General features: G+C 43.8%; 1 protein-coding gene across 1 annotated transcript; it reads left to right on the top strand.

Moving 5' to 3' along the window:
• The first annotated feature begins 136 nt into the window (after window positions 1-136).
• Window positions 137-12,259, top strand: SYT13 (synaptotagmin 13). Its single transcript, XM_042862343.1, has 6 exons — window positions 137-319; window positions 5,024-5,246; window positions 7,564-7,704; window positions 7,801-8,111; window positions 11,552-11,681; window positions 11,955-12,259. The coding sequence occupies exons 1-6, from the start codon at window positions 137-139 to the stop codon at window positions 12,257-12,259; spliced, it is 1,293 nt and encodes a 430-aa protein (XP_042718277.1).
• The last annotated feature ends 13,095 nt before the right edge of the window (window positions 12,260-25,354 follow it).

Here is a 25,354-nt window from a genome sequence, read left to right as displayed (position 1 = left end):
AAAAGAATTGTTTTCAGACTTCCAAGGAGAATGAAGCCAGGCTAGAAAACGGAGTGAATGTAAAACAGCTGCTCTCCCACGGAGGAGAAGGAGTCACAGGTTTTCATTGCTTTTCGTTCCTGTGCAGCTCAAGACAATGGTTTTGTCTGCCCCAATTATTGCCCTTGGGGCTACCTTAGGGACTGCAACTAGCATCCTTGCCCTCTGTGGTCTCACCTGCTTCTGCAAATGCAAGCAACCTGGGAAAGGACTCTCAGAAAAGGACCAAGATGAGGACACAGAAAATACTAAGCCCAGTGTGCTTCAACCAGCCCAGCAAGTAAGACACCATCTCTCACTCTATGCTTTTTCTTTAAATGCTGAGGGGGGGATGCAACTTCTCTATTAAGCTGTTCAGCATGTGGTTTATGCTGCCTACTTATCTGCTTACTGTGTTCAGAATGTAACATCATGTTAATAGGAGGAAGACTGAGGGGAACGGAGATGGGAGCTGGGTGACCCACAGCTGCCACGCTGCCAAAGAAAAAGCTGTTAATGGTAAAAATAGGGAAGGAGGGGAGGAAAAAAGGCTGCTCAGCTGTCAGTCTGGTCACAAGGGAAATCATTTCCCGAGGACAGAAGACTGGACTTTACCAGGTGGCACACAGCATTATAAAGACAAGATTCCTGCTGAGATCTCCTGTACCAGCTATTTATCTAGCTCTGTTCACAGCATCTTATGGTTCCTGCAGGATAGTTCCCTCTCAACAGCTGGTTTCTCGAGATAAATCATCCTTCTTCTTCCCTCTGCCCCTCTAACTGGGGGGGAAGGGGAAGATTAATTATTGGTGAAGTTAAAACCAGGGATTGAAGTGATAATAAAAACGCGAGTGAGAATCTGTGTTGTGATGACTGAACAATCTCAGCATGCTGTGGATTCCTCTGTTACTCGCTGTAAGAACAGTGTGACATACTGGTAACATCAGTAATCCTTGCATGAGCCTTCTTTCTTGTTAGAATCCAGAATATCCCTTGATTCATTCCTGAGACCAGTGCAAGGGAGAGCAATGGGAATTACAGGACCCTTCTAGTACACTTATTAATGAGAAGCTCTTCTCCAAAGGGAAACATTTGACTGATTTCTTTTGCTGATTACAGTCTTCAGCATGAGCTATAGCAACCCATCAGTCCCTGGAAATAATACCTGTTGGCTCTTGAGGCTTATACGTGCCTAAGCCCACATCACTTCCACCTGGCTGTTCAGCCAAATGTTATGCCACAGCAACCAAGTCCAAAGGCTGGTGATCCACTGCAAAAGAGTCTTCATTTGCCTTTTAATTAGCTGAACTGCCTATCATTTTTGTACTAAAGAGCATAGCAGGAGTCCTAGCTGAACTTCTCTGTAATGTGTATCATTATGTATTCAGTCTTTCTCTGGGTACTGCTCTTTAGCTCTCAGTGCAGTGCTTCACCCATTCTCCTGTTACAGATTATTCTGAGGAAAGATGACCATATCTATAAGTTATACTGTAGCACATGAAGCAGAATAGCATCACAATAGCTTCTGATGGCAGGAGGATGGGAGGAGGCTCCACTGACCATGACTGAATGAACACCTGCACCAAGCTTAGGACTTCTCTGGAGATCCCCTGCTAATTCTGACCATTCTTCCACAAGCGTGGTCAACACTTTCTAGTGTTGCATTGGCTTGTATTTTCCTAAGATGAATTTCAGCTGCTATCTGCCCACTTTGATAGTTTGTGAAGTCTTCACCAACCTCCCTTCTTGTCTAACCCATACAACTTCTGCATAAAACGACGTGCAGTAGTGTTGAGATTTTTGAAATTTGCTGTTAAAGTGCATGAGAAGTGTGGATCTTTGACAGTCATCATCACTTTGCATAGCATTTTTTTCCTAATCTCTTTGTACAAAAGATTTGTTGTTGTTGCTTTTTTAATCACAAAAACCTCTCAAATCATTATTTGAACTTAATTTTTGGAATGATTACTTGATTTCACACAGCCTTCTGTGAAATATTTTGGGAAAGCATTGATACACTCTGAGCTTGTCCTTTAAGGCATTATCCTTTTTACACTAGTGAAATACCAGCGAGTCACCAAGAAGTCCAGCCATGGCCCCAAATACAATTAAGACTCCAGTACCCAGCATTTCATGGGTTATAGTCCTCACAACATTTCTACATCAGGTCTTGCCACAACATATTCCAGTGTTTGATCAACACATCAAGTTATTCAACCTATCCTCAGTGTATCACTCTTCTACAAATGACTTAATGTTTTTAGCATTATAGACCTTTCCTTTGTTTCTTTAAGAAATCTGGACAAATTATTGCAGCCAAATGAGCATTCTGTAACAGAAAGAGCAAAGTGATCATAGTTTGCATATTCTTTAACAATTCTTTCCAATTTAAACAGTTTTGTTGCCAGGCACATGCATTCTCCTGTGCTTTCACTGAATCACAATTAGCCTTCTTTCCTTGAAGGAATAAATCTCAAATTGAGTTCTGCTCTTGTGCCTTAGTTACATCCTCTGCAATCTACATTTGTGAATTGCCCTACTGGGACAACTGCATATCCTAGTCGTTGTTTGGCATACTTAATTACTGAAGCTTGTCAGGGTCACTGATTCTAAAAAACAGAAATGACAATAGAAAGATGAAGCAAGTCTGTATTTTATTTACTTGGCATGTCTCCCGTGACACCGATGCTTGTATTTGCTATAGACAGAGGCTCCCCATGGACATGCCCTGCATACTTGAGAAGGAAGAGTTCAAATACAAAGATACATCCGTAGAACAATTACTAGCTGCTGTAGATGTGCAAAGTGTCAGCAAAAGGTGCTAAACACATCCAGAAGTGGCAACAACCTGGTGTGTTTTCTGAATGTCAATACTGCCAGACAAAGAAGGGTCAGCTAGAGCATCCCAGCTAATTTTGGTGTCTTTGCTTTCACACATTTTATGCAGAACTACCAGAATTCTTCTGTATTTAAGATACTGCTGCTGCAAAGGGAACTTCCATAGGGCACAGCTCTGCAAGTAGCTTACAGACAGCACTTGGGAACAGAGCTGGCAGCAAAAATAATAAACAGAGGCAGATGCAGTTGGAAGAGGGGGTGGGCTAGTCCCACTGTGCTCACATATGTCTCTCATCTCTAATTCTACTGAGCAGACAGACTAGAAGAATATTTAGGCCCAGTGGAGCTCTTAGTTGCAGTGCGCTGATGGATTTCCTGACTAAGTATCTTCCTTTTAGCAAGCAGAGAAGATTGTGCTAACAATACCTCAAGCTTGTACAGTATTTTTCATCCCAAAGGATTCCTCAGAGTGCTTCATATGTGAGATGCACACAGCACCCAGGCTTGCTGCTGTGGTGTGATGGTCAATGGCTAAAACAGCAGCCTCATACAGCAGGGTCAAGAAAGAAAGAACAGGCAGTAGCTGCCATAGCACACACTGTATGAGTGTTTAGAGTCCTTGCAGAACAAAAATATCCTGTTTCTTCAAGCTATTGTCTACTAGTTCCTAACATATTTTGGTTGATTGGTATTGATCTGAAGAATGAAAGGCTTTGATAAGTTACTTAAACTTCCTATGTATTTTAGGACTGATGAGACTCACATCTCTACGAGAGGGATTTCACTACATTGCTATTATAAACCAGCACTATATGACTTACATAATACCTAAACTCAGCTGAATGCTAGGCAGGTATCTGCACACAGCGATGTGGTTCTTTTTCAACTCACTCCTGTGTAAGTGTCCTTAAAATTAGATAAGAGAAAGTGCTGCTACACAGTGGACTTCCTAAACATCAGTGCACCAGTTGCCTTGAGAAGATGGAGTGAGTGACCTAATTAGCTCTTTATCACTGCCAAATCCATGTAACTGCAGTGCTATGATACACAAAAGCAGAATATTGACTAGAGATCTAGAGACCAAGACTACTCTCTTTCTCCAGCTCTACTTCTTGAGGAATAGCTAACCTCCCTCAGGACATACAAACTGGGACCACACAGTCCCAACACAGACAAATGCTTCAGGGCATCATCTACATTCTTCATTAATAGGAAACAATGACACTAATGAAGAACTTAATTACAGTTATGAATACTTTTTGGCTCACCTTCATTCTACACTGAACATAGAATAGGTTGGCAGGCAGTGGGGTTGGAGAGAATCCCAGTGCACAATAATCAAACAGAATGGCAGTCTTACTTCCGCTTTTTCTTTTACATACTTTGGAAATATTAACAAAATCTGACGAGAGGGTCAGGCTCATTTGCTAGTCAGCTTTTGTTCTTTCCTGTTGATGAACCCAAATATAAATGAATAAGAAATTATTTCAGTTGTGAGCATATGGGATTCTTTCATGAGATATGAAGAAAAGATGACTGTTACATTCCACTAAAATATTTTTCATTGCTGGGAGAAAATACAATCCTGTGTCAACCTTTGCCCAGTCTGCCAGGGCATTACACCAATTTTCAAGTTCTTCTGTTGATACCATGTTCAGCAGTCAGCAGATAAATGAATTTGTAAGAACAAACTCAAACAAAACGTCAGTTCTTCTATAATAAAAGAGTAACATGTTTCTAAGGATCAGATGGAACTCTGGTCCGCAGAGACAACAGATATCCGAGAAACTGATAGACCACCGATTCTACTATTCTTGGCATGCTGTTGCAGAGCTGGTCTGCTCAACCATTTCTCCTTTGTCTTTTTACATGACTGTGACCTGTGCTTTTGCCTTCCTAATGCTTTCTACAAGTTTGCTTGAAATGTTGTATAAATCAGAGGTAACGGTAAACTCTTAATCAAGAAGACATGCACCAAATAGACAGGTAACAGATTTGGCAAGAAAATCTTCTGACACATAGGAAGGCAGTTGTTTCTCTAACCTGAGAAACAATGGCAGCAAGAATGACCAGGGACACCATCTTATTTCCCTTTGTATCAGTTCATTTGACATAGAGATTCAAAAGAATTAATGAAAAAATAATAAATACTGTCTTAAATTTTCAGTTCAATGTTAAGAAAACTGCAGAGCCAGTCCAGCCTCGAGCTCTCCTGAAGTTTCCTAACATTTATGGCCCCAAACCTGTTGTAACTTCACCTGAGGTTGTTAACTACACACAATACTCCTTGAAGACAACAGAAGAACCAGCCACTGTAAAACACGCTGTTTTGGATGAGAACAGGATGAAGATACAAGTAAATGAAGAATTGTTCATTCTCCCTCAAAACGGTAGGAACATTTGGTCTTCAGACTATCAGACTAAAGATTTCTTTTCAGGGTGTAGATCTTCAATACTTTTGAACATTATGTGATGCTAGTTAGACTAATAAGCGTGGAAATGAAGACACTGAGTGCTTTTCACTCTCCTACCATGAGGGTTGTGAGCTCTTTTTTAAATGCATGTGTTTAATATTAAGTAATCAAGTAGTACATCAGGAAATTTAGACAACAAATCCATAATTACAACTGGTTGTATTTTTCTTTTTTTTATCTAAACACTTTGTTGATGAAGAACCTGCTCTTGGGAAGCAGGTTTCATGTTGAAAAGCATGTATTCAATGTGAAGTTTTACCAAGAGCTGTTGCCACAATACAGGTGGAATACCTGGTAAAATACTAGGCAGTACTGCTCCTCCAGAAAGACTGCTAGCTGTCCAGTAACAGCCTGTATCAGGGACATCAGTGGAATGAGTTCAAGTTTCTGCTTTATTTTTCCTGCTTCTTTATTCCACCAGTTCTACGAGATGGTCTTGGTTTGTTGTAATGTGAAGTGAAACTAAAGGCTGACACCTCAGGACATTTTTTTGCCAAACAGCATTCTTGTTTTACAGCCAGTCCAAAAGGTAGCAAGTGAAAGCCTAGAACGTAAGATTCCTGGAGCCTAAGAGAAAAATGTAACATTAATTATATACACCTGGAAGCATGCCTGGGTTGCTTCCATAACAATTTTTACCTGCATAGCTGTTATTTTAACACCATAACTGACTCCTATGGTTACTATATTGCCATATTAATGAAGCCTTCCTGGTGATTTGCCAGAGACACAGTGCCATCTGTCATGACTTTTTTTTTTTTTTTTTTTTTTTTTTTTTTGAGCTCTTTCTACTTTTATTACCTATGAGTGTATTTTTGTCCTTACTGGAGGAAGGGGGGTGGGGAGCCACTTAACATAAATCACTTAAAGCCCCTCCACCTGAAACCTGCAAGCACAAAAAAACTAAAGAGTATCACAGTGTAATGCTACTCTGTGATGAAAATACAGTAATAGCAGAGGGACAGCAAAACCCCAGACTGCAGCAAATGGGGACTAACCCAAACATAACATCTGTAAACACAGAAACAAAATAAGAAAGCCTACTTACCTTTAGAAAACCTCAGGCAGGCAAAGATCTCCAGTGAGACACCCATGCTTCTACTGCCAACCCTTAAATGGGGTCTGGGAAGGGGTGGATCCTGGCTCCAGCTCTTCCACTCACTTAGGCACACTGCATGCACCTGAGCTCCCCTGGGTTGGCCCTGCCTTCCCACCAGGTGCTCAATCGCTGGTTCAGGCCTTGGCTTAGCATTTCCACTACACATGGGACGCAGTTGCATTAGAAGAAAAGACTGTTTGAGACACATCCCTGGTCTCAGGAAGACAGTCATAAGGTGTAGAGCCTGAAAGATGATGGCACCATTTGGATTAAAGCTCTACATAAGCGTGTTGGTGTAAGAGCCCCTCTGCACTGCTAATGGCACAAATCTGCTTCCTGCTGCACCTGATTTCATATTACTGAAATAAAACAAGACTTGTTGCATTCTCCTTTTTGTGCCACACTGAACTGATTGGGACTGTGGCTGAGATTTTTTGAAGGAAATGTGCAGTCCCTCTATTATTTTCTATGTGAGTAAGAACAGATCTTACAGATAAAAGATATTGATGATAGAAAGATGTGGCTTCCCTTTTAGTCTTGCCTCTTACTTTATTTCAGTATGCAATGTGTTCTCAGCTTCAAAATCATACATGGATAAACTGCCTCACACCTTCCCAAGCTCACTATCCTCAGTATGGTTAAGTGCCATGGGAATAGATGTCACATTGGCTTTCTGCATGACAAAGACTGTAGTGTTAACATAAATTTTAAAAAAGGTTATAGAGGCCTGAATTAATGCAGAGTTGCATGGTAGCTCTAAAGCAGGCTCAAATTCTCATTTAAAAAAAAACCACAAGGGTTTTTTACACAAACGTGTGTAAAAAATGTATATAAAACAATACAGTAACAAGCAAATAGTTTAGGCACCTTGGCTTTGGCACAAGGTGAAAGTGCAAATGCGTGAACCACCTTAGAACACATGGTTGGTGGAGGGAGCAGGAAGCTTGTCCAAGTGCTGTGGAAGGAATTGAATGTGTGAGAAGGCAGCAAGGAGATACGATAAGGGAAGAAGGAACAGAAATGATATTCCTGCGTACAACTTACAAGAATAGTAAACCATATAGAAGAGTTAAGACAAGATGGATTTGTCTATCCTGGAAGGAAAAGACTTCCTTGCTAATGGGGTTACTTCAGTTCCAGGTGTGGTAAAGGATGTGTGTGTCACAGAGCATTTGAAGCCCGAGCAGGCAGCCAGCTGTAACCAGGTCCCTGAACTGCGCTATTCCCTCACGTATGATCAACAAAAAGCTGAGCTGTGTGTGGCCCTTCTGGAAGGTAAGAGGCAGAAATCTGCTACTGATGATTCTCTACTTGGACTTCTTCAGGACTATGCTTTGTGAAAGGTATTTACAGTCAATCTTTCCTTTCCAGCTATGCATGGCAAAATGAGTAGTGACCAAGATGCTGGCTGCCATTGCTACATACTGGGCACACTGGTGAGTAAATCTGGCATGACTGAAGCCCAGACAGAGCTGAAGAAGAAGGTGCTTCACACCCTCTGGGAGGAGGCCCTGCGGTTTCCATTAACTGAGGAGGAGATGCAAGAGGGGACACTGACTCTTACCCTGAGAAACTGCGACAAGTTCTCCAGACACAGCATTGTGGGGGAACTTAAACTGAGCCTTGCTAACATGGAGGACTTCGGGATGGGCCAGTGGGAAAGGCTAAAGACCCCAGAGAAGGTACGGACTCAGTCTGTATGCTAATCCAGAGGCTCTAGTTATTGTGTGGACAAGAGAAGCCCTCTTCCAATACAGCTGCACATCCAGGGGTGGGTGGCTCCGTGCATCTGGACCCCAGTTTGGAAAGGCAATGTGTGATTGCAAAGGTGACATAGTAGAACTCTGTACTGACATAACCATTTCAGAAAGCAATCAAAAGCCCATCAGCCCAGCCCCTTTGTCTACAGCTCCCGGAATTTAAGATGTGTTAAAACTCCCTTTCCTCCTCCCTCAATTACATGATAATCTGATGCTGATATCTGCAATTGAAAGCCTATGTCTGGAAGTTACGTGCGTTTCTGTGTGTAAACAATGGCAGGGACTGTGGTAGCAAAAGTTCAGCTGCTAGGTTGTGCCTCAGCAGAGCCGGGTGTGGGTAGGGCACCTGATAGCAACATACTCTACACTAAAGAAAAACCTCTGGCTGAGGGAAGGGCAGAAGATCTGGCAAGTTTTTGCTGCTGAAGAAAATGGAGGTCCAAAAGAAATTATTCTCATGAAAGTCATAATTACATAAATCTCTAAACCATGATAAATAGAGCCCTCCATCCTTCCCAGTCTACTGCAATATCCACTTTGTAAACAATACTCAATTAGCAACCAGTTCACAGCGGTGGTTGGTTTTCACTCATGTACACCTGGCAGAGTCCTGGCATATTAGGTACTCTGGGTACACACAGAAACAGGACAGCACTCATTTCTACTCCAGGCTGACAGTGCAAGGTTAGCACTAACTGTACTGCTGGACTGTACTGCCCCAGTTTGAGCTGAGGATGTGCAGTGAAAGCTGAATTTGCGTCATCTGGGACCTGAGAGAGCCAGCCCTTGCACAAATAGCTTATATACAGATCCTGAATCATTCATTCAGAACCAGAGCAGGAGGCAGTGAGGAAGAGCTGATCAAAAAAGAGCAGCTATTTTTGACAGCATCCATCCAGGAACAAAGTTAGTGGGCTTCGTTTAAAGTCTGACATTTCCTTGAAAAGCTGTGAGCCACAGAAATTTCATTCCTATCCTCTTTTTAATTCTCCCACAGAAGAGAAAGATCTCAGAGGGGAGCTTGCAGCTAACCAGGTAATGTAATTAGTATTCAGGAATTCACAGAGTGCTGTGAGCAATGCAAATCACAGATGTTGCAGACTGATGTCCTTATCTTGTCTTCCTTCCCTCCCACTGCTTTGCTAATGACAGTGATGATAGTGGTTGCTTGCATAGCACCTTTTCTTTTGTGATTTCATGGTGCCCTGCACAGTAACTCACCACTGACCCCCTGATGCCTCTTATCCTCAGTGCACAGAAAGAGGGAGAAGGAAAAGAACCTTTGGCTCAGACTCTTCGTGCAAATCTTCAGCAGAAACCAACCATTACAGTTTTGGTTTCATGTGGATACAGGGTGGTCAAGAACTCGATCAGAATGTTAGAGGCCAAAAAGCCATGACCACAACATGTGTCGTGTGTGCACAGTGAGTGCATGTGCACACGAGTGCATGTGCATTTACAGCCCACTGCAGCACCCAGCCTCTCAGCATTTACAACATTTGCCTATGCATGGGGCTAGAGCAACCAGCTTCTAGCCAAGAGCTACAGAATGAGACTTTGTGAGAAACAGGGTGGATGTGTAAACAAAAGCAGTTCATAACTTGCCAAAATTATTTTTTGTATTAAAGTGATATTTGTATTTGTCAGGGACACACAGCCATTTAAATCTGCCTCTTTTTGTGTTTCTTTCTTACAGTGTACTTGCATTTAGGGCAATTAGGATTTGTTTAAATGAAACATATACAAGCCCTTTGTTGCTACCTGAGTGCATGAAGGAAGATTTACTCAGACTGATCTGGGATTGAATTTCAGGCTTCCTTGCTAATGGCCTCCCACCTGAGTTGTGCACGACAAATAAGTCATTCAAACCAGACAGTGATGACAGCCGTGCTTTCTGGAGAGTCAGTCACCTCACGGGAAGCATACAGAGGGCTTGTCCTTGCCTGTTGGAAGTAACCCGCTGAAAACTTAATTTGAAATATTTATGGCTCACTTAGAACTGCAAGTGGAGAGCACAGAAATGGCCTAGAGGAGGGCTGTCCATCCTAAAGCTTGTAGATCACACTAAGGAGTCCAAAGGGAGTCTATTGAATTGACATTGGCTTCTGTGTCTCTTCTGGGTCATTAACCTCACACTAAAACAGATTTCTGTCACAATCTTGCACTTATGGAGAGTAACTACATCCGTCTCGCCCTCGCCATAGGCTTGCAGCTCTGCAAGCACGGCGGGCAATTCCTTTCCTTCCTCGCATGGCAGAGGTGCTGCTTTCCAAGGCAAGCTCAGCTGATGAGAGGTCATTTTCCTCTTTTTCTGCCTTCAGGGATATTTGTACAGCGCAAGGGAGAGAGCAGAATAAAGGTCAGGAGGATAAGAGGACAATTGCTAATGGGAAGAAAGGAATCAAAGAACCCAAAACCAAAATACATTTGGCCCCATGAAGTGAATGCTTGATTTTTCAGAGCATTTGCCCCGAGGTTAATCCCACTGAGGCAACAGGAACAGCTGTATATGGACTGCAGGGAAGCCAGAACAGAGGAAGAGTAGAGCACTGTGCTGAGCTGATTTTAGGATGGCTGTTGTTTTTTCTACCACCAGATAAGGCTGACAAAGAAGGTTCAACTCCAGCTCCAGGGTAGCTGGGTGGCACAAGCCAACGCTTCACCTACTCTTTCCCAGACAGCCTGACAGTCAAGCAGTGGAGGCCTGGGACCATGTCTGCTCAGAGACCCCTCACAGAAGTGATGAGTGAATTAAAAAGAGCAGTAATGGAAGTAGGGGATATAAATCAAGGACAGCTAGATAGTCTCTCACAAAATGATGGAATACTTACACAGAGTTCAGCCCCAAATTCTCTTCCAATCAAATATTCCACTGGAAATAGCTGTTAGGATGTAGTTCATGGTATCATAGAAAGGCTTGAGTTGGAAGGGACCTCAAAGCCCACTCAGTTCCAACCCCTTGCCATGGGCAGTGCTGTCACCCACCATCTCAGGCTTCCCAGGGCCCCATCCACCTTCAGTAAAGGGGCATCCACAGCTTCATTGGACAGTCTGTACCAGTGCCTCACCATACTTTGAATAAAGAATTTCATACTAACATCTAACCTAAATTTCCCTCAGTGGCTTTCCAGTAGCAAAAGAAAGGAGTAATCATTGTGTTCTGATCCCTGTAGTGAACAAGGTTACTTGAATATGCTGCCTGGTTTGATCTGATCCAATTTAACTGGAAAAGTCTCCTGTACTGAGATGGGGACACAGTTTGATCAGTCTATGACCTTAAATTCATCTTGTGTTATTTAGTTTTCCTAATGTTAGACCTAGATTGCATACAAAATTAACTCTTTATACATCTCAATTTCCAGGAGCCATCTACAGGCTATGGGGAAGTTCTGCTCTCTATCAGCTATCTGCCAGCTGCAAACCGCCTGCTCGTGGTGATTATTAAGGCTAAAAATCTCCATTCCAAGCAGCTGAAAGATCTACTTGGAAATGGTGAGTGGAATAGCAAGAAAAACTGAGATTATTGTTTCTGCTATGAAGTAAATATAGAAAGTGGGAAATATGGTGCTCACTAGAAAAAAAAACCCGAACAGTTGACTCAGAAAGCTAAAGAGGTTTCAACAACTTTTTTAAAAGGGAAAGCTAAAAACCCCAAGATCAACGTTTCTCATATTTCTCCTACTCAGCCTGTTGTCAATAGTTAAAGTTCTCTGGCATTCATTTTATTAAATGTGCATTAATACAGTCTCTCTGATTTCTCTGTAGACGTTTCTGTCAAGGTGACCCTGAGGCATCAGTCCTTGAAGCTGAAGAAGAAGCAGACCAAACGTGCAAAGCACAAGATCAACCCCGTCTGGAATGAGATGATCATGTTTGAGGTGCCTCACGAGCTGCTACGTGCCTCTAGTGTGGAGCTGGAAATTCTGAGCCAGGATGGTGCTGGGCAAAGCCAAGTGCTCGGCAAGTGCAGCCTGGGTTTGCATGTCACAGGCACAGAGAGGAACCACTGGGAAGAAATGCTGAGGAACCCCAGAAGACAGATTGCCATGTGGCATCAGCTCCACAAGTAGGCACGCTATGACTACTGCCAACCAGATTTCCACCAAGCCTCTGAGCATGGGGAAATAAGCTGCATTTCACCTTCCACCTTCCCATCCCACCAAGTGGCCCAGTACAGCATTCTTCTCAGGCCACCCGCTCTGATTGCCAAAGGAAACTGTCTGGAAAATGTATTTAGAGGACAATCGCTCACCCGACCAGGTGGTTCTCTCACATAAAGGGTTTGGCTGTCAGGGTGATTTGCATTACTTTTGTTAGCCTGCCGCTGCCATTTCTTAGAGTTCTCAGTTTCTGCAAGGAAGCTGAGGGGATCAGAGGGATCACAGAAGTCTGAGCTGCTCCTTGGCATCTGGCACTTTCACCCAAGCTCCCTGGTGGGGACTGGCTCCATAACACGCAGCAGTCATTTTGCCAGTCTCTGTTTTTCATAATGCTTTATAAGATAGTGAGAAATGAAGCTCAAAAAATAAATGCTGTCTTCTGACCCAAAGCAGTAGTATGGAAGAGAAAGAGAAGCAAGGTGGAAACATAGGTGAACATGCATTAGATGGATATCTAGAAGTAGAGAAGGAACAGAGGAAGAAGAGAGACAGTCATACTACCACCCAGTGTAGTCTTCGAAGCAAACACTGCCAAACAAGAAGTCAAATATTTTTCTTCACTTTTGTTTATTAGAGTGTTTGATACCGTAGCTTCAGGGTTCATGAAAACTGTTCAAAGCATGGAAGTTTCAGAATCCTTTAACAAATTACCTATCTCTTCTATCTTTCTACATCACCCATGAAAGCCCTAAACATGGACAACAGGTTATTACTGACATTACCTCCAAAAACGTGGACCAAATCCTTCTGCTTATTGACATTCTTTTCTGTTTGGGAGTTTCTGATTTGAAGAAGTTTCAAATACAGTAACTGTATTGCAGCATCTATAAAAAAGAAGTGGGATCATTTCATACCTTAGCATTTGATTGATGGTTTTGGTTTGAAGTCAACTTTCACACCCAATTCTCATACCTGCATTACTTGAAGAAAACCCTTCCAAACAGCCATGTATTTCATCACTTCCAGACAGAAGGAATTCACTGACCAGACATACTCTCTAGAACTTGCTTTTTTGTGTGCACTTTCAAGATCTGATGTGACTTAAATGTTACTGTTCACTGGTCTTTTAGTGTCTGGATGGACTGAAAAGCTGGCATTGCCAGCAATGATGTTATGATCTCATAAGCACACTGCTTGTTGTACTGCTTTATTTCAAGTAGTAGACACAGCTTTGAAGGACTTGCACAGGGACAAGACATCCAGAAGTCTGAAAACAGAATCATGTGTTTTGTAGCACTGAAAAACTCTGAGAACTTCATATTTTGCACGGTCAGTTTGATCCTCTGTTTAATTCAAAATATTAAACATATGACACTGGGCTTCATCTAGAATACATCCCATTTTGCTGATTCAGCCAAACAAGTCTAGTTAATTGTCAGGTGAAGGCTACCACCCTGCAGTGAAAGGGGGAACAACCAGAACCAGTCTCTGAAAATTGGCTGAAGTATCAGGCACAGAAGTTTGTGAACAGAGGAGAGGAGTTCAGCTAGAACCCACTAACTAGTGATGACTGTGGCTGGAGTTCGGGCCATCTCTGTTTAAGATCTTCATTAATGACCTGGATGACAGGACAAAGTATACCTTAAGCAAGTTTGCAGAGGATACAAAACTGAGTGTAGTGGTTCATACACAAAGTGCTTGTGCTTTCTTTCAGACAAATGTGAACAGGCTGGAGAAATGGACTGACAAGAATATTCAATAAAATGAAATGTAAAGTCTTGCAACTGAAGAGGAATAACCACAGGGCTGGGGCCAACCATCTGGAAAGCAGCTTTGCAAGGAACCTGGGGCCCTGATAGAAACCAAGACAAACATAAACCAGCAGTGGGCTTTTGCATCAAAGAAGTACAACAGTGCCTTGGGCTGCATTATGAAAACCATTGCCAGCTGGTCAGTGGGGGTGATGCTACTCAGCGCTGGTGAGGGCAGGTCTAGAGTGATGTGTCCTGCTCTTGGTTTCCAAGGCAAGAACGATTTGGATTTACTGGAGCAAGTGCAGCAAAGAGCCGTGAAGATGATCACAGGAGATAAGCATCTTTTGTACGAGGAGAAGCTGAGACCTGACACTGTCTATCCTGGAGAAGAGAAAGCTTGAGGGGAATCTTACCTGATCTGGAAAAGGAGAAAAGAAAATGGAAACAGACTCTTCTCAGTAGTGTCCAGTGACAGCATAAGAGGCAATGGGCACAAACCACAATACATACAATTGTAAGTGAACATGAGAGAGAAAAACACCAAAAGAAAGAAAGAAAGAAAGAAAGAAAGAGAGAGAGAGAGAAATCTTCACGGAAAAATCTCTCTCTCTCTCTTTTCTTTTTTTTTTTAATTTTTCCATGTGAAGATGATTAAACAGTGGATCGAGTTTCCAAGAGAGGTTGTTTGTCATTGGAGACACTCAAAACCTGATTGGACATGGTGTAGGACAATCTGCTGTAGTTTACACTGTTTTGAACAGAGCTGGGACTGGACAAGATGATCTCCAGAGTCCTTTCCACTCTCAGAGATGCTGTGACTGAACAGATCAACAAGGTCAATGAACAGTGGAGAACGTTATCTTTACATTGCTACTCTCATTATAGGTGGTGTAGCAGCGAGTAATGTGGTCACTTTGAAGAAAGAGATAAAAACAGCTTTGACCAAACAAACAAACAAACAAGCAGACACAAACAAACAAACAAACAAAAACCAACAAAAAAAGCCACTGAATCTCATACCTAATGGTTTAACCTCTGTTATTGCTCCACTGGCTAGGGGAGATTTAATTAGAAAAAAAAAAATTGACTTCTTGTTTTGTTCTATGGATTTTTGTTTTACAAAGAAAGAGCTGTAGGACGCTTGATTAAACTAAATGTAGCAGAAACATGGTCAATAGCGAATTCTTAATAGTTTCTGTGTTCTGTTGTCTGTAGATATGCCTATAGGTTTGGAATAATCATTTCCATGTAAGTGCAAAATTCATTGTCATGTTGGCCTGTTCTTCCTATAGTTCCTGGCATCAATGCAATTCTTCCTTCCTTTCAGTATAATGATAAGAAGAACAACTTCATGGTATGATGCTATTTGGCTGGCAACGAAAAGCCTGAAGGGCTAAATATTTGTCTTGCTGCCAAGAGATTTCTCTAGTTCTGTCTCCTGCTTATTTTAATGAACCTTTTATAACATCTTGGTGACTGATTGTAAACAGAATTATCTGCCTCTGCCCCTGGTGATTTTGGCACACCCTGTAATTAGACAGCAATCCTACAGAACCTAAGAAATAGCCCCTTGAAATCTGATTTTCCTGTGAAAAAAATAATGTGCTCTTTTATAACAGAGAAAGATAAGTGTAGACACTTAACCACAAAAGAGTCTTAAGGCAAAAAGTGGTGTCATCAGACTAAAAGATTGGTGTTCTTCCTTCCTTTGCTGTATGCAATTGAAACGGGAAACAAATGTATGCATCTCTCCTGACTGGATCTTTTTTCTTGTCTGGCATTTTAGCCTGGGAAGAATGCTTTTTGCATTCAGCCCAGTCTTAAGAGGCTGCCAGGTGTTGATTTAACGAGGCAGGAGCCGTTCTGGGGACTGAAAGGAAATGCAGTTAAGGGTGCTGGCTCCCATGAACAGAAGGAATGTTGCGTACGTGTGGTACTGGAGGGGCAGGGACGCCCAACCCTGGCCCTTTTGAACTTTGTTAATAGGAGCTGTTTGTCATCAAATTCCTGTGCCTGTGCAGTGCCCTGCCTTTATGCCACGAAACTGCCTGTATCAGGCAGTGCTTGCATGCCCTGAGCCCCGGCACCCCATGGGTTGTAGGAACTTGGTCTGAGCAAATGAACCGTAGAGCTATTGTGAGAAATGGTAGCATTATATGTATAAACAAAAAGTATCTGGAAATTCCCATTTCATCACTTATGGTTGGACTAAATGATCTTAGTGGTCTTTCCCAACCTTAATGATTCTGTGATTCTATGATTCTGTATCAGGTGACAATAAGTTATGACAATTAATGTTCTTAAGCAATGTGTTTGACCAAGAAGCCAGGTCAGTAGATTTCCCAAGGGCAAATCAGTGGTTGCACTGATCCTTCTACCTACTATTAACCCATTAACATGAAACACTGAAGTTGGAAACAAACAAGCTGTGGAGATAAAGCAATAGCAACAAAAAGCAACAGAAAATACCCTAGGGAATTTGTGCTACTGTAGGAAAGATTAAAAAAAAAAAAACCACAGATAATTGATAGTCCCTGAAACAGAGAATCACGAAATCATTCAGGTTGGAAAAGAGCACTGAGATCATCTAGTCCAACTGTCAACCCATTGTTATTACTGTCCTTGGACCTTTCTCCAAGGGTTATAAGGGCAGTTATAAGGGGCAGTGGTTGCAGTTGGTGTCCTGTAAATGGACTAAGTATTTCCCTCAGTTCTTGTCCCAAGTATCCTTGAATGATGATGGGAACCATGTTCACTTTGCAAAGAGGAAACACATCAGAAGTTAATGGAAAATTCACTTCAACAAGTCTGGGGTAAGGCTGGGAATACTTTCAGGCTCAGCTCTCAGGCATTATAGTGCTTTCAAAATTCTGAACAAAAGAATTTTGAATTTTGCAAGGATTTGTCATCAGTGCTGTGTCCCAAGACACATTTTTTATCAGAATGAAGGAGATTGTAAATTGAACTTTACAAATGAAGCTTAAGGTTTTTCTGCATTTTCCTGATGTCTGCGAATCTGAGATTCTGCACACAAACCCTGCCAAACGGCATGCAGGAAACTGCAAGTCACGTTATTTACTTGATTCCTGTGGTGGCCACCTGAGAAAGCAAATTGTGCAGTGATTTCCCACCTCTGCAGCATGAAGACATGGAGCAAGTTGCATACTATGCATTATAATCCAACTGTTCATCCCTGGCAAGCACATGATACACCAACAGCAGTGTGGTGGGAAATAGTCTAAAAACGATATCAATAGCAGGGCTTGAGTTAAGCACAATGTTGTTTAGTTAAATCTGGGAGCCAAGGTGTCTTGGACCACGCATCTTATATTCTTTAGGTCAGTTTGAAGTTTGATGGGATTGAAGGGCAGAACTTTGGCAGCATCTTTTATGTATTTTGAAGTGTAACTAAGTCTCAAGATAAATTTGGTTCATTTGCTGAACGATAAGCATGACGAGCAAAAACTAATACTTGACACTTTATATTGTTTCTTCTGTCGGTAATATCAAACTGCACAATAGTAGCAAAGTGAAATAGTGTTTCATGGCCTTCCAGCATGAGAAGGCTTTTCTGCTTACTCAGTCCTTCGGTGTCCAAATGTGTGTATTGCACAGAGCAGATATTGTTTGTCAAGACGATATTGTACGCACAGTCCAAAGCACTTACACAGAGCATGAGATTCAGCCTTTGCGTCTACTGTTAGAGCACAAAATGTAAATCGCCACAAGTAAATAATTCCAAACTGTGTCCACATTGTGTCTGTTTGTTTACTGCAGGGTAAGGCCCCTGTGCTGCAGCTCACAAGCTGAGGGGCAAAACACTGCGATGAGGCAACTGCAAGTCCTGTGTGAGGTCCCACCTCGGGCTGGGTGTGCATTGAGAAGGGAGCAGCCAGGAGCAGAGTCCTGCTCTGGCCAAACACTGGAAAGCTGTTGGCTTTCAGCAGGGTGGTAGCTAAGCAAAGCTATAAAGGTTTTCCTGCAGCTGCAAAGAGGTTAGGGAATGGGATCTGGCAATCAGCTTCCTCCCCAGACACTGGCATCATCTCTGAAAACAAGCTAAGAAGGGAATTTGGATTCAGTTTTGTTGCTGATCTTTGTACTTTCAAGGGGACGCTGATGACACTTTGCAAACCATGTACCTGTAAGAAAATTCCTTCTTAGCTGACCTAATACCATCACTGGTTCCTAACAAGGCACAGAGATCAAAAGCTGTACATAAAAGTAAGAGAAAAAGATTTTGGGGGCAAGAGTGGGAGATATTTACCTCAGTGACAGTTTGGGGGCACTCTGTCACTCACCAGAGTCAGTGTTCAAGCACAATGAGAAGCCACAAAGTGAATCTGGGGGGCTGGGGGCTGCTGACAGCCCCACAGAGAGGGCTGCACCCCCGTGCCCACTGTGTCCCCCACACTACTTACCCATACCATCCCCCCAGAAACAGCAACGGCTGACAGCAGCAAAGAGAACAAACTTGTTTTTTTCCCTTGGATCAAAACAACTTCAAACGAGGGACTTCAGAGAGCTGAGAAGCCTAGTTATAGCACAGATGCTGTTCTGCAGGAGCCTTTGACTACTGGATATTTTTAGAACCCCTTTAAATAAGCCGTGGCAGTGTTTGTGTGCCATCAGTTCTGCACGCAGCAGTCAATGTTTCCCTGTGCCTTCTGCCCTGTGCTGCCATGGGGCCAGCCCCACAGCACAGCCCGCTTTCCCCACAGGCCTCCCGTTTCCACGAAGGGACAATACCTTTGTTTTCTTTTTTTTGCTAAATTAAGTTCTGAGTACCAGCTGCTAACCACAGCCATCCCCGTGGAGTATGTCCAGGACACCAGCAGAGCTAGGGAAGAGTGTGCCAGGCGTTAATGCTATGACAACCATCACAGAGGAATTTTTCAATTTCCTTTTCACTCATATTGACATGAGAATCAGCGGTCCTAAAAATGAAGGGCAAATCTAGTCCTAGATCAGATAAATTTGTACAAGCTTCCCCTTCTCACAGTGACTTGGATTGTGCACTTTGAGTGAAGGATTCTTGCTTTTAAGCCCTTGGTTTGAAGCTATCAGCAAGGAGGCAGTCAGTGCCAACAGCAGTGGCCAAGTGTCCGCAGCACAAAACCACTTCTAAGAAGCTAATTACAAATCAGCAATGAATTCTGATTGCTATTCCTACTCTTCACACACTGTTGACCTGCTGAAAGTGAAACACTGCCCTGCTTTGTGAGCTACTGATTGATGAGCAAAGACAAAACCCCAGGGATGAGTTTTCCATCACTGGCTATGGAGCACCTAGCAAAACCTGTGCCTGCTGAGCTGGAGCTAAGCCATGGCTGCTGCCGGGTTTTGTTGGGTTTACTTGCTGCTCAATAACAGACTTTAATCACAGCAGTGAAAGCTGCTAGAAAATGGCACATTATTTCTAATACTTGGATTGCTCCATGACTTCAAGGCAGTCACTAAAAAAAAAAAAAAAAAAAAAAAACTTTTACACTAATTTTTGGCTATTTTCATTTCTGAGTTTGGAAATTGCCTCTTGCTTCCAGTCCCTATGGCTCTCATTGTTTTTGGCTGAAACTGTGGGGCATTCAGTTCTGAAACCAGTGCACAACTGTTCTCCTAAAACCTCTATACTCTTGAATGAATGCTTTGTCCCAAGGCCCTCCTCTCCTCAGCTTGTGAACCCACTAAGCCCAAACCTCCTCCAAGGCCAGAATTTGCATTTACTTTCATTTGGGACCAGCAAATTGCCCAGCACCAATTTGTTGTGAGCTGAGCAAACATGAGTGGGCACAGCAAATCACCAGTACAAATCCTCAAAGCAGAACCAAGCCTTTATACCATACGCAGCTGCTGGAGACCTCACTGTGGTCTTCCAGTACTAGAAGGGAGCTTAGAAGCAGGAGGAGAATGGACATTTTAGACAGACTGATAGTGATAGGACAAGGAGGAATGGCTTTAAACTAAAAGAGGGAAGACTTAGGCTAGATATCAGGAAGAAATTTTTTACTCGGACGGTGGTGAGGCACTGGCACAGGCTGCCCAGAGAGCTGTGGATGCCCCATCCTGCGTGGCGTTTAAGCTGGGTTGGAAGGGCAGCCTCACGTGCTGCAGAGTGTTGGTGGAGTTGGTGAGGAGTGGCAATCAGCCCAAAGAAAGGGTTTGGGACTGGATCATCTTTAAGGTCCCTTCCAACCTAAGCCTTTCTACGATTCTATGATTGTATCAAAAGTTTGCCAGCAGGCTAAATAACTTGCCTATATCACATAACATCGGTTATCCACAGGTATCCATTTCCAGGATCAACTGGAAAACTGCTACATCATCCAGATCTTTAAGTTAACCTCTTATCATAATATAAAGAATTAGCAAACCAACTAGATAAATTTAAATGTTTTTTTTTTTTATTAACAATCATTTTACATTACAAGGATAATATGACAAAAGGAAGTTTCTCGTGTACATACTATGATATATCAACATAGCTCTATTCGTATCCAGTGTCCTAGGTCCTTTCACACAGGTACTATAAAGCATAGTCTGTAAAGTAATAACATTTTAATGTTCTCCAAAAGAGTGATATTAACATATTAATACATATGTAGTAATAGACTTCTAGATATTTTTCTCTCATTGCGTATGTGTGTGTGTGTGTGTGGTGGGTGAGTGAGAGACAGCTTGAAACAGTTCAGCAGGGCTGTGCTTGGGTGGGGGTACAGAGAGGTGTGGGACAAAACTTTCTGCTTTCTGGAAGCAAGAAGGAGAAACACATCTCGCCAACAGTCGGGTGAGGACCTCACACCGGCAGAAAGCTCTGCAGCCCTCCCATAGCATCTGGAACATTACAGCATAGGAGACACGTTCCCCTACCCGGCACAGCGAGCTTATTTGACGTGAGGTGCAGTGCATCAGAGTCCGTGGCCTGGAGGCAGCGTGCCTGCTCGCCAGGCCTGCACGAGTGTCAGTGGCATCCGGAGGAGGGGGCTGGGGAGAGGAGACCCTCCATGAGGTTGGTGAGGAGCGGGGCCGGGAGCTGCCCGCGGCTGAGGCGGGACACGGCTGAGGTGGATTACCAGTTGTGTGGAGGCAAGAAGCCTGGGGGTGTGGAGTTTGGGGGAGCTCGCGCAGTGCGATACCAGTGTAACCAACGGTCAGGATAACGCCCACCCTCCTTCCAGCAGAAGGTGAAAATGACAACGGAGAGAGCAGTGAGGGGCTGCCATTGGCTGCTTGGGCTCAGCACAGTGCCCTGCCAGCCCTTATCCTGTGACCGTCCCTCATGCATAAAGCATTGGCTTTCCTTGCCCTATTCCAGCTCCATCGCTGCGTTTCTGACCGACAGCCGCATGCGAAACACGGCACAGACACATGGTTGTTCTGTGCTGTGCTAGCGATGGCAGATGTGAAAAGCAGAGCCACATTTCTGCAACACGGGTACGCTCAGCTGCCAACCACATCCGTGCAGAGACAGAAAAGTGCATATGAGGGTGGGATATGTGTCTGTCCAGGCGTGAGCACGCTGGACCTTACAAAGGCTTACTCAAAAGACAAGGATACTCGAGTGTGTTCCCACACCGAGACGCTCCCATTAGACAAACCTTATCGAGCACTTGGATAACATGCCAACAAGGATCCCACTGTCCTAACCACAGCAAAGCCTCTGTCTGCAGAGCGCTATACCTGTAAATGTAGGCCTCAGTGTATGGCTAAAACCATCCCAAAGTCCAACGTCTTCAGTGTTACATGCCTTGTGCCAGAACACAGGGCCAGCCTTACACAAGGGTGGTTGATTCTATCATCTCTATATTATATCTTTATATCTATTGAAAACATAGAAATATATAAATATATAGGATTTTATTTATAGATATATAAGCATGTGATTTTATCTTTTGTATGGTGTGTATACGTACTGGGATGTGCGTATATACAATATATAGACGGTATGCATATGTACTGTATACATACACTAGCTTACATGCACACACATCATACATGTCTCCAAGGGAGACAGGAATTGCATAGGCGTTACTGCATTGAATACAATGGCTGGGGGAGCAACGTACCATTTCTCTGCTTTTAAGACCTCTTTCGACAGGGCTGAGAGGGGAATCTGCAAAAGCAGAGCATGTTGCTGCTTATTTGCAAGCCTGTTTCGGTTGTTTTACCCATCGGTCAAACAAACAGCAATACGGATAAGATAAGAAGGAAAGGGGACACCGAAGACCCTGCGGGCCACCTGGTTGAGTTTGTGCTATGAGAAAGAGATAGATGGAGCCTGAATCATGTCTGAGAATTCCTATCAGCAAAAGCTCAAGCAGCACAGGGGACACAGCCAGAGTCAGCAGAAGCCCCAGAGGAGAAGACATGCGGGCACCCTGCCCTCTGCTGCTCATCCCACGGCTCCCACGTGCTGCTGCTGGTATGGGAAGAGCTTTGGTCTCTTGTTCCATAAGGATTATCCCTGCTGAGTTCAGTCTTGCGGCCGGAGGGCACTGGCTGCTCCAGCCATCGACGAGCCCTGCAGAAGGACACGTCTGCATGTGCTTCATGGGTTCTGCTTTGCAGCAGGCAGTAAGAGTCAAGGAGCCTGAGCAAGAAGTGGGTAGGGGAAATTGGCAACCCAAAAGCTCACAGGCTAGAAATAAAAGCTCTGGGGTCTGCAGAAATGTGTATTATTCACAGTCAGATGCCCTAGCTAGGAAGGGGAGGGGAGGAAAAGAGCTCATCTGAGAAAAACAAAACCTTCTCTCTGCTGCTGCAACTGCTCATGAAACTGTAAGCAACACATACAAAACAGCTTCCCCTCTGTTCAGAGCAGCAGGAAGGCACTGATTAAAGCTGAAGTACCGAGACCTCCCATTTGGGTCAGCCTCTCTCTGCCCTCCCGGTACCCTCCCTGCCTCACAGCCCGGAGCTGGCTGCACACAGAGCACCAAAAGGCAACCTGCTCTCAGGCAAGGCTGGCCAGGCAGGGCACCGAAAAGCCGAGGGCGCTTTGCATTGTTATTCCTCTCCCCCTCCCACAGCCTTGCTCGTGCCGGCAGTCACGTTTCCATCCACAGGACTATCCATGTGAGTAATAGCTACAGATCTGAGATAGGCAGATAAACCTGGAGGGAAAGCTTGCAAAGCACCTGTGCTTGTCTAGTACAAAGGCTGCGTCTATTTTCTGATGGGGGATGATGGGAGTTGTTTGCATTATTGCTGCTGCACGGAGCACTCATTTCCCCCCATAACAAATGCAAGGGATCTCTGACCTTTCCTTCTCACAGCTATCTACAATGTCCAGTCATGGGAAAATACTCTTCCCATGGACACTGCTGCTCACAATTGCATGCACGGTTATTACGAACGAAACAAACGCTTTCCCTTTTTCAGCCAGCTGCCTGGAGAAAAAGCCACCCACTGCTATTGGGAATAAGTACCTGGGTGAAAGATGTCACTGATGAGAATGGGATTGCAAAGCAACCAACAGGAAGGAGTGACAGATGACAGGAATCATTTCTCAGCAAGTCTCTGGTGGCTTTAACCTTGCCGATCGAGGCAAGGCACCATTTTCTCCCCAGAGGCAAAAAAGCAGAGGTGCTCAGAGTGAAGGTTGCACACAGGCAGTTCAGGCAGCTAAGCACAAGCACTGGGATATTGTCCCTGCTGACTGAGGTGCCTGGACACTGTTGCCAAGTGTCCCTTCCCTCACGTAGGTCAGGCCATATTGATGGCTTCCATGAAAAAAAGCCATGTGCCAAGGAGCTTTCAGTGCCGCAAACAGAAAGGCAGATCATTTCTTTTTCCCCTCCACAAAGAGGTACAGAGTTGAGCAAAGAAGTACATTAAAAAAACAGGAGAGGATGGAAATTGCCTTGCCAGCCTCCCTAGCACCCAGTGCAGCTTATGGAAAGTCTCTTTTTGTTATTTTTACTCCTGCTGCCCCAGTTTCCCATGCATCTGTGCACCCTTGAGCAGGAGTACTTTTCCCCATCTGCCTGTCTCTAAACATCTAAGTTTACCTCGCTCATCTCTGGGCCAGGGCCTTGTGGAGCAGCAATTCTTCTACAGGGACTCGCTTTTTGCTTATTACATCTCCTCAACTGTAACTAATGGGAGGACCTGCTGGCTCCCTGGAAGGAAACAGCTCTGACAGCTTTAAGGCAGTGCAATCAGCAGAGCCGCAGACATTTTGTGCACAGAGATCCCTGTGCTGTGGCCACATAAAGAGCTGCCTTGCTTACTGTGCCAGAGGGTTTCCAGTTTAACTCTTGCTCCTTTAGATAAATGGGTCAATTTGATCACATAATTTATTGGGAAAGGCAGGAAAAAAATGTAATTAAAACAGTTTATGCAAATAAAACCATTTTTTGCTCACTAGGTGTTGCATATTGATACCTAGGCTTAATGCTCTGGCCTAGCTTGCGACATGCCTGAAGGCAGCAGGATGCAAACCAGGGGCCCTGGCACATTTGCTCCCACTGTCCCAACCAGAGCCAGAGATGGGTGGCACATGTTATCTGAGGTACGGCATGGGGGAAAGTGAGTAAGTGCTACAGATTGCAGCCCACCGGCCTGGCAGGGGCTGTTCTGCCCTCTTCAGCTGCAATGGGGCTGAACCAAGCCAGGGCAGAGGACGGAAGGGTTTGCCCTGTGTGTGCTCTAAGCAGGCTCCACCTCTCCTCACCACAGGGACAGAGGGGAAGCACTTCCAAAGCTCTGACAAATGCCAGCTGAGCCGTGTCCGTGAGTCTGAGAGCTGATATGGTGTGCAGTGGCTTTGCTGCACACCAGTGTCCACTGTGCATGTCTGCTGAGGGCAAACGGGTTAGTGGGAGGTGAGATTAGGTAGAAGTGCGTGTTTTCCTGGGGAAGACAGTGTGTGAACCCTGGCAGTGAAAGTGACTCCGAGAGAGATCGGTTCCAAACATGCTACATTTCCATTGAAAACAAATGAAAAAGTTTAAAAAATAAAATAATATAATATATATATATATATTTATATAAATGAAAAGCTATCAACTAGCAGCAATGGTTCTAGAGATATCTTAGCACCAAGACCAAGGGCAGGGGGTAACAGGAGAAAGGACAGGTTCAGTGTTGCTGATACCACCATCATGTTTCCAAACAACACAGCTTGGCACAAAGCTCATCCTTCTGGGAAGTGAGAATTTGTCAGCTTGGAGACCTTCTGAACAACAGCTTCTCACTCCCATGATGGTCTGGTCAGGTTGGTGCTGTCCATGCCACATCAGCGGGGCAAGGCACTAGCATCTGTGGAGTTTTTGCACCTTTTTAGTTTCTTTTTTTTTTTTTTTTTTTTTTT

This window comes from Lagopus leucura, unplaced genomic scaffold (assembly GCF_019238085.1).
Source record: "Lagopus leucura isolate 7727_CA_CO unplaced genomic scaffold, USGS_WTPT01 Super-Scaffold_1, whole genome shotgun sequence".
In the NCBI taxonomy this organism is placed as follows: domain Eukaryota; kingdom Metazoa; phylum Chordata; class Aves; order Galliformes; family Phasianidae; genus Lagopus; species Lagopus leucura.
Note: the sequence above shows the minus strand (reverse complement) of the source record. Positions and strands in the feature narration are given on the sequence as shown.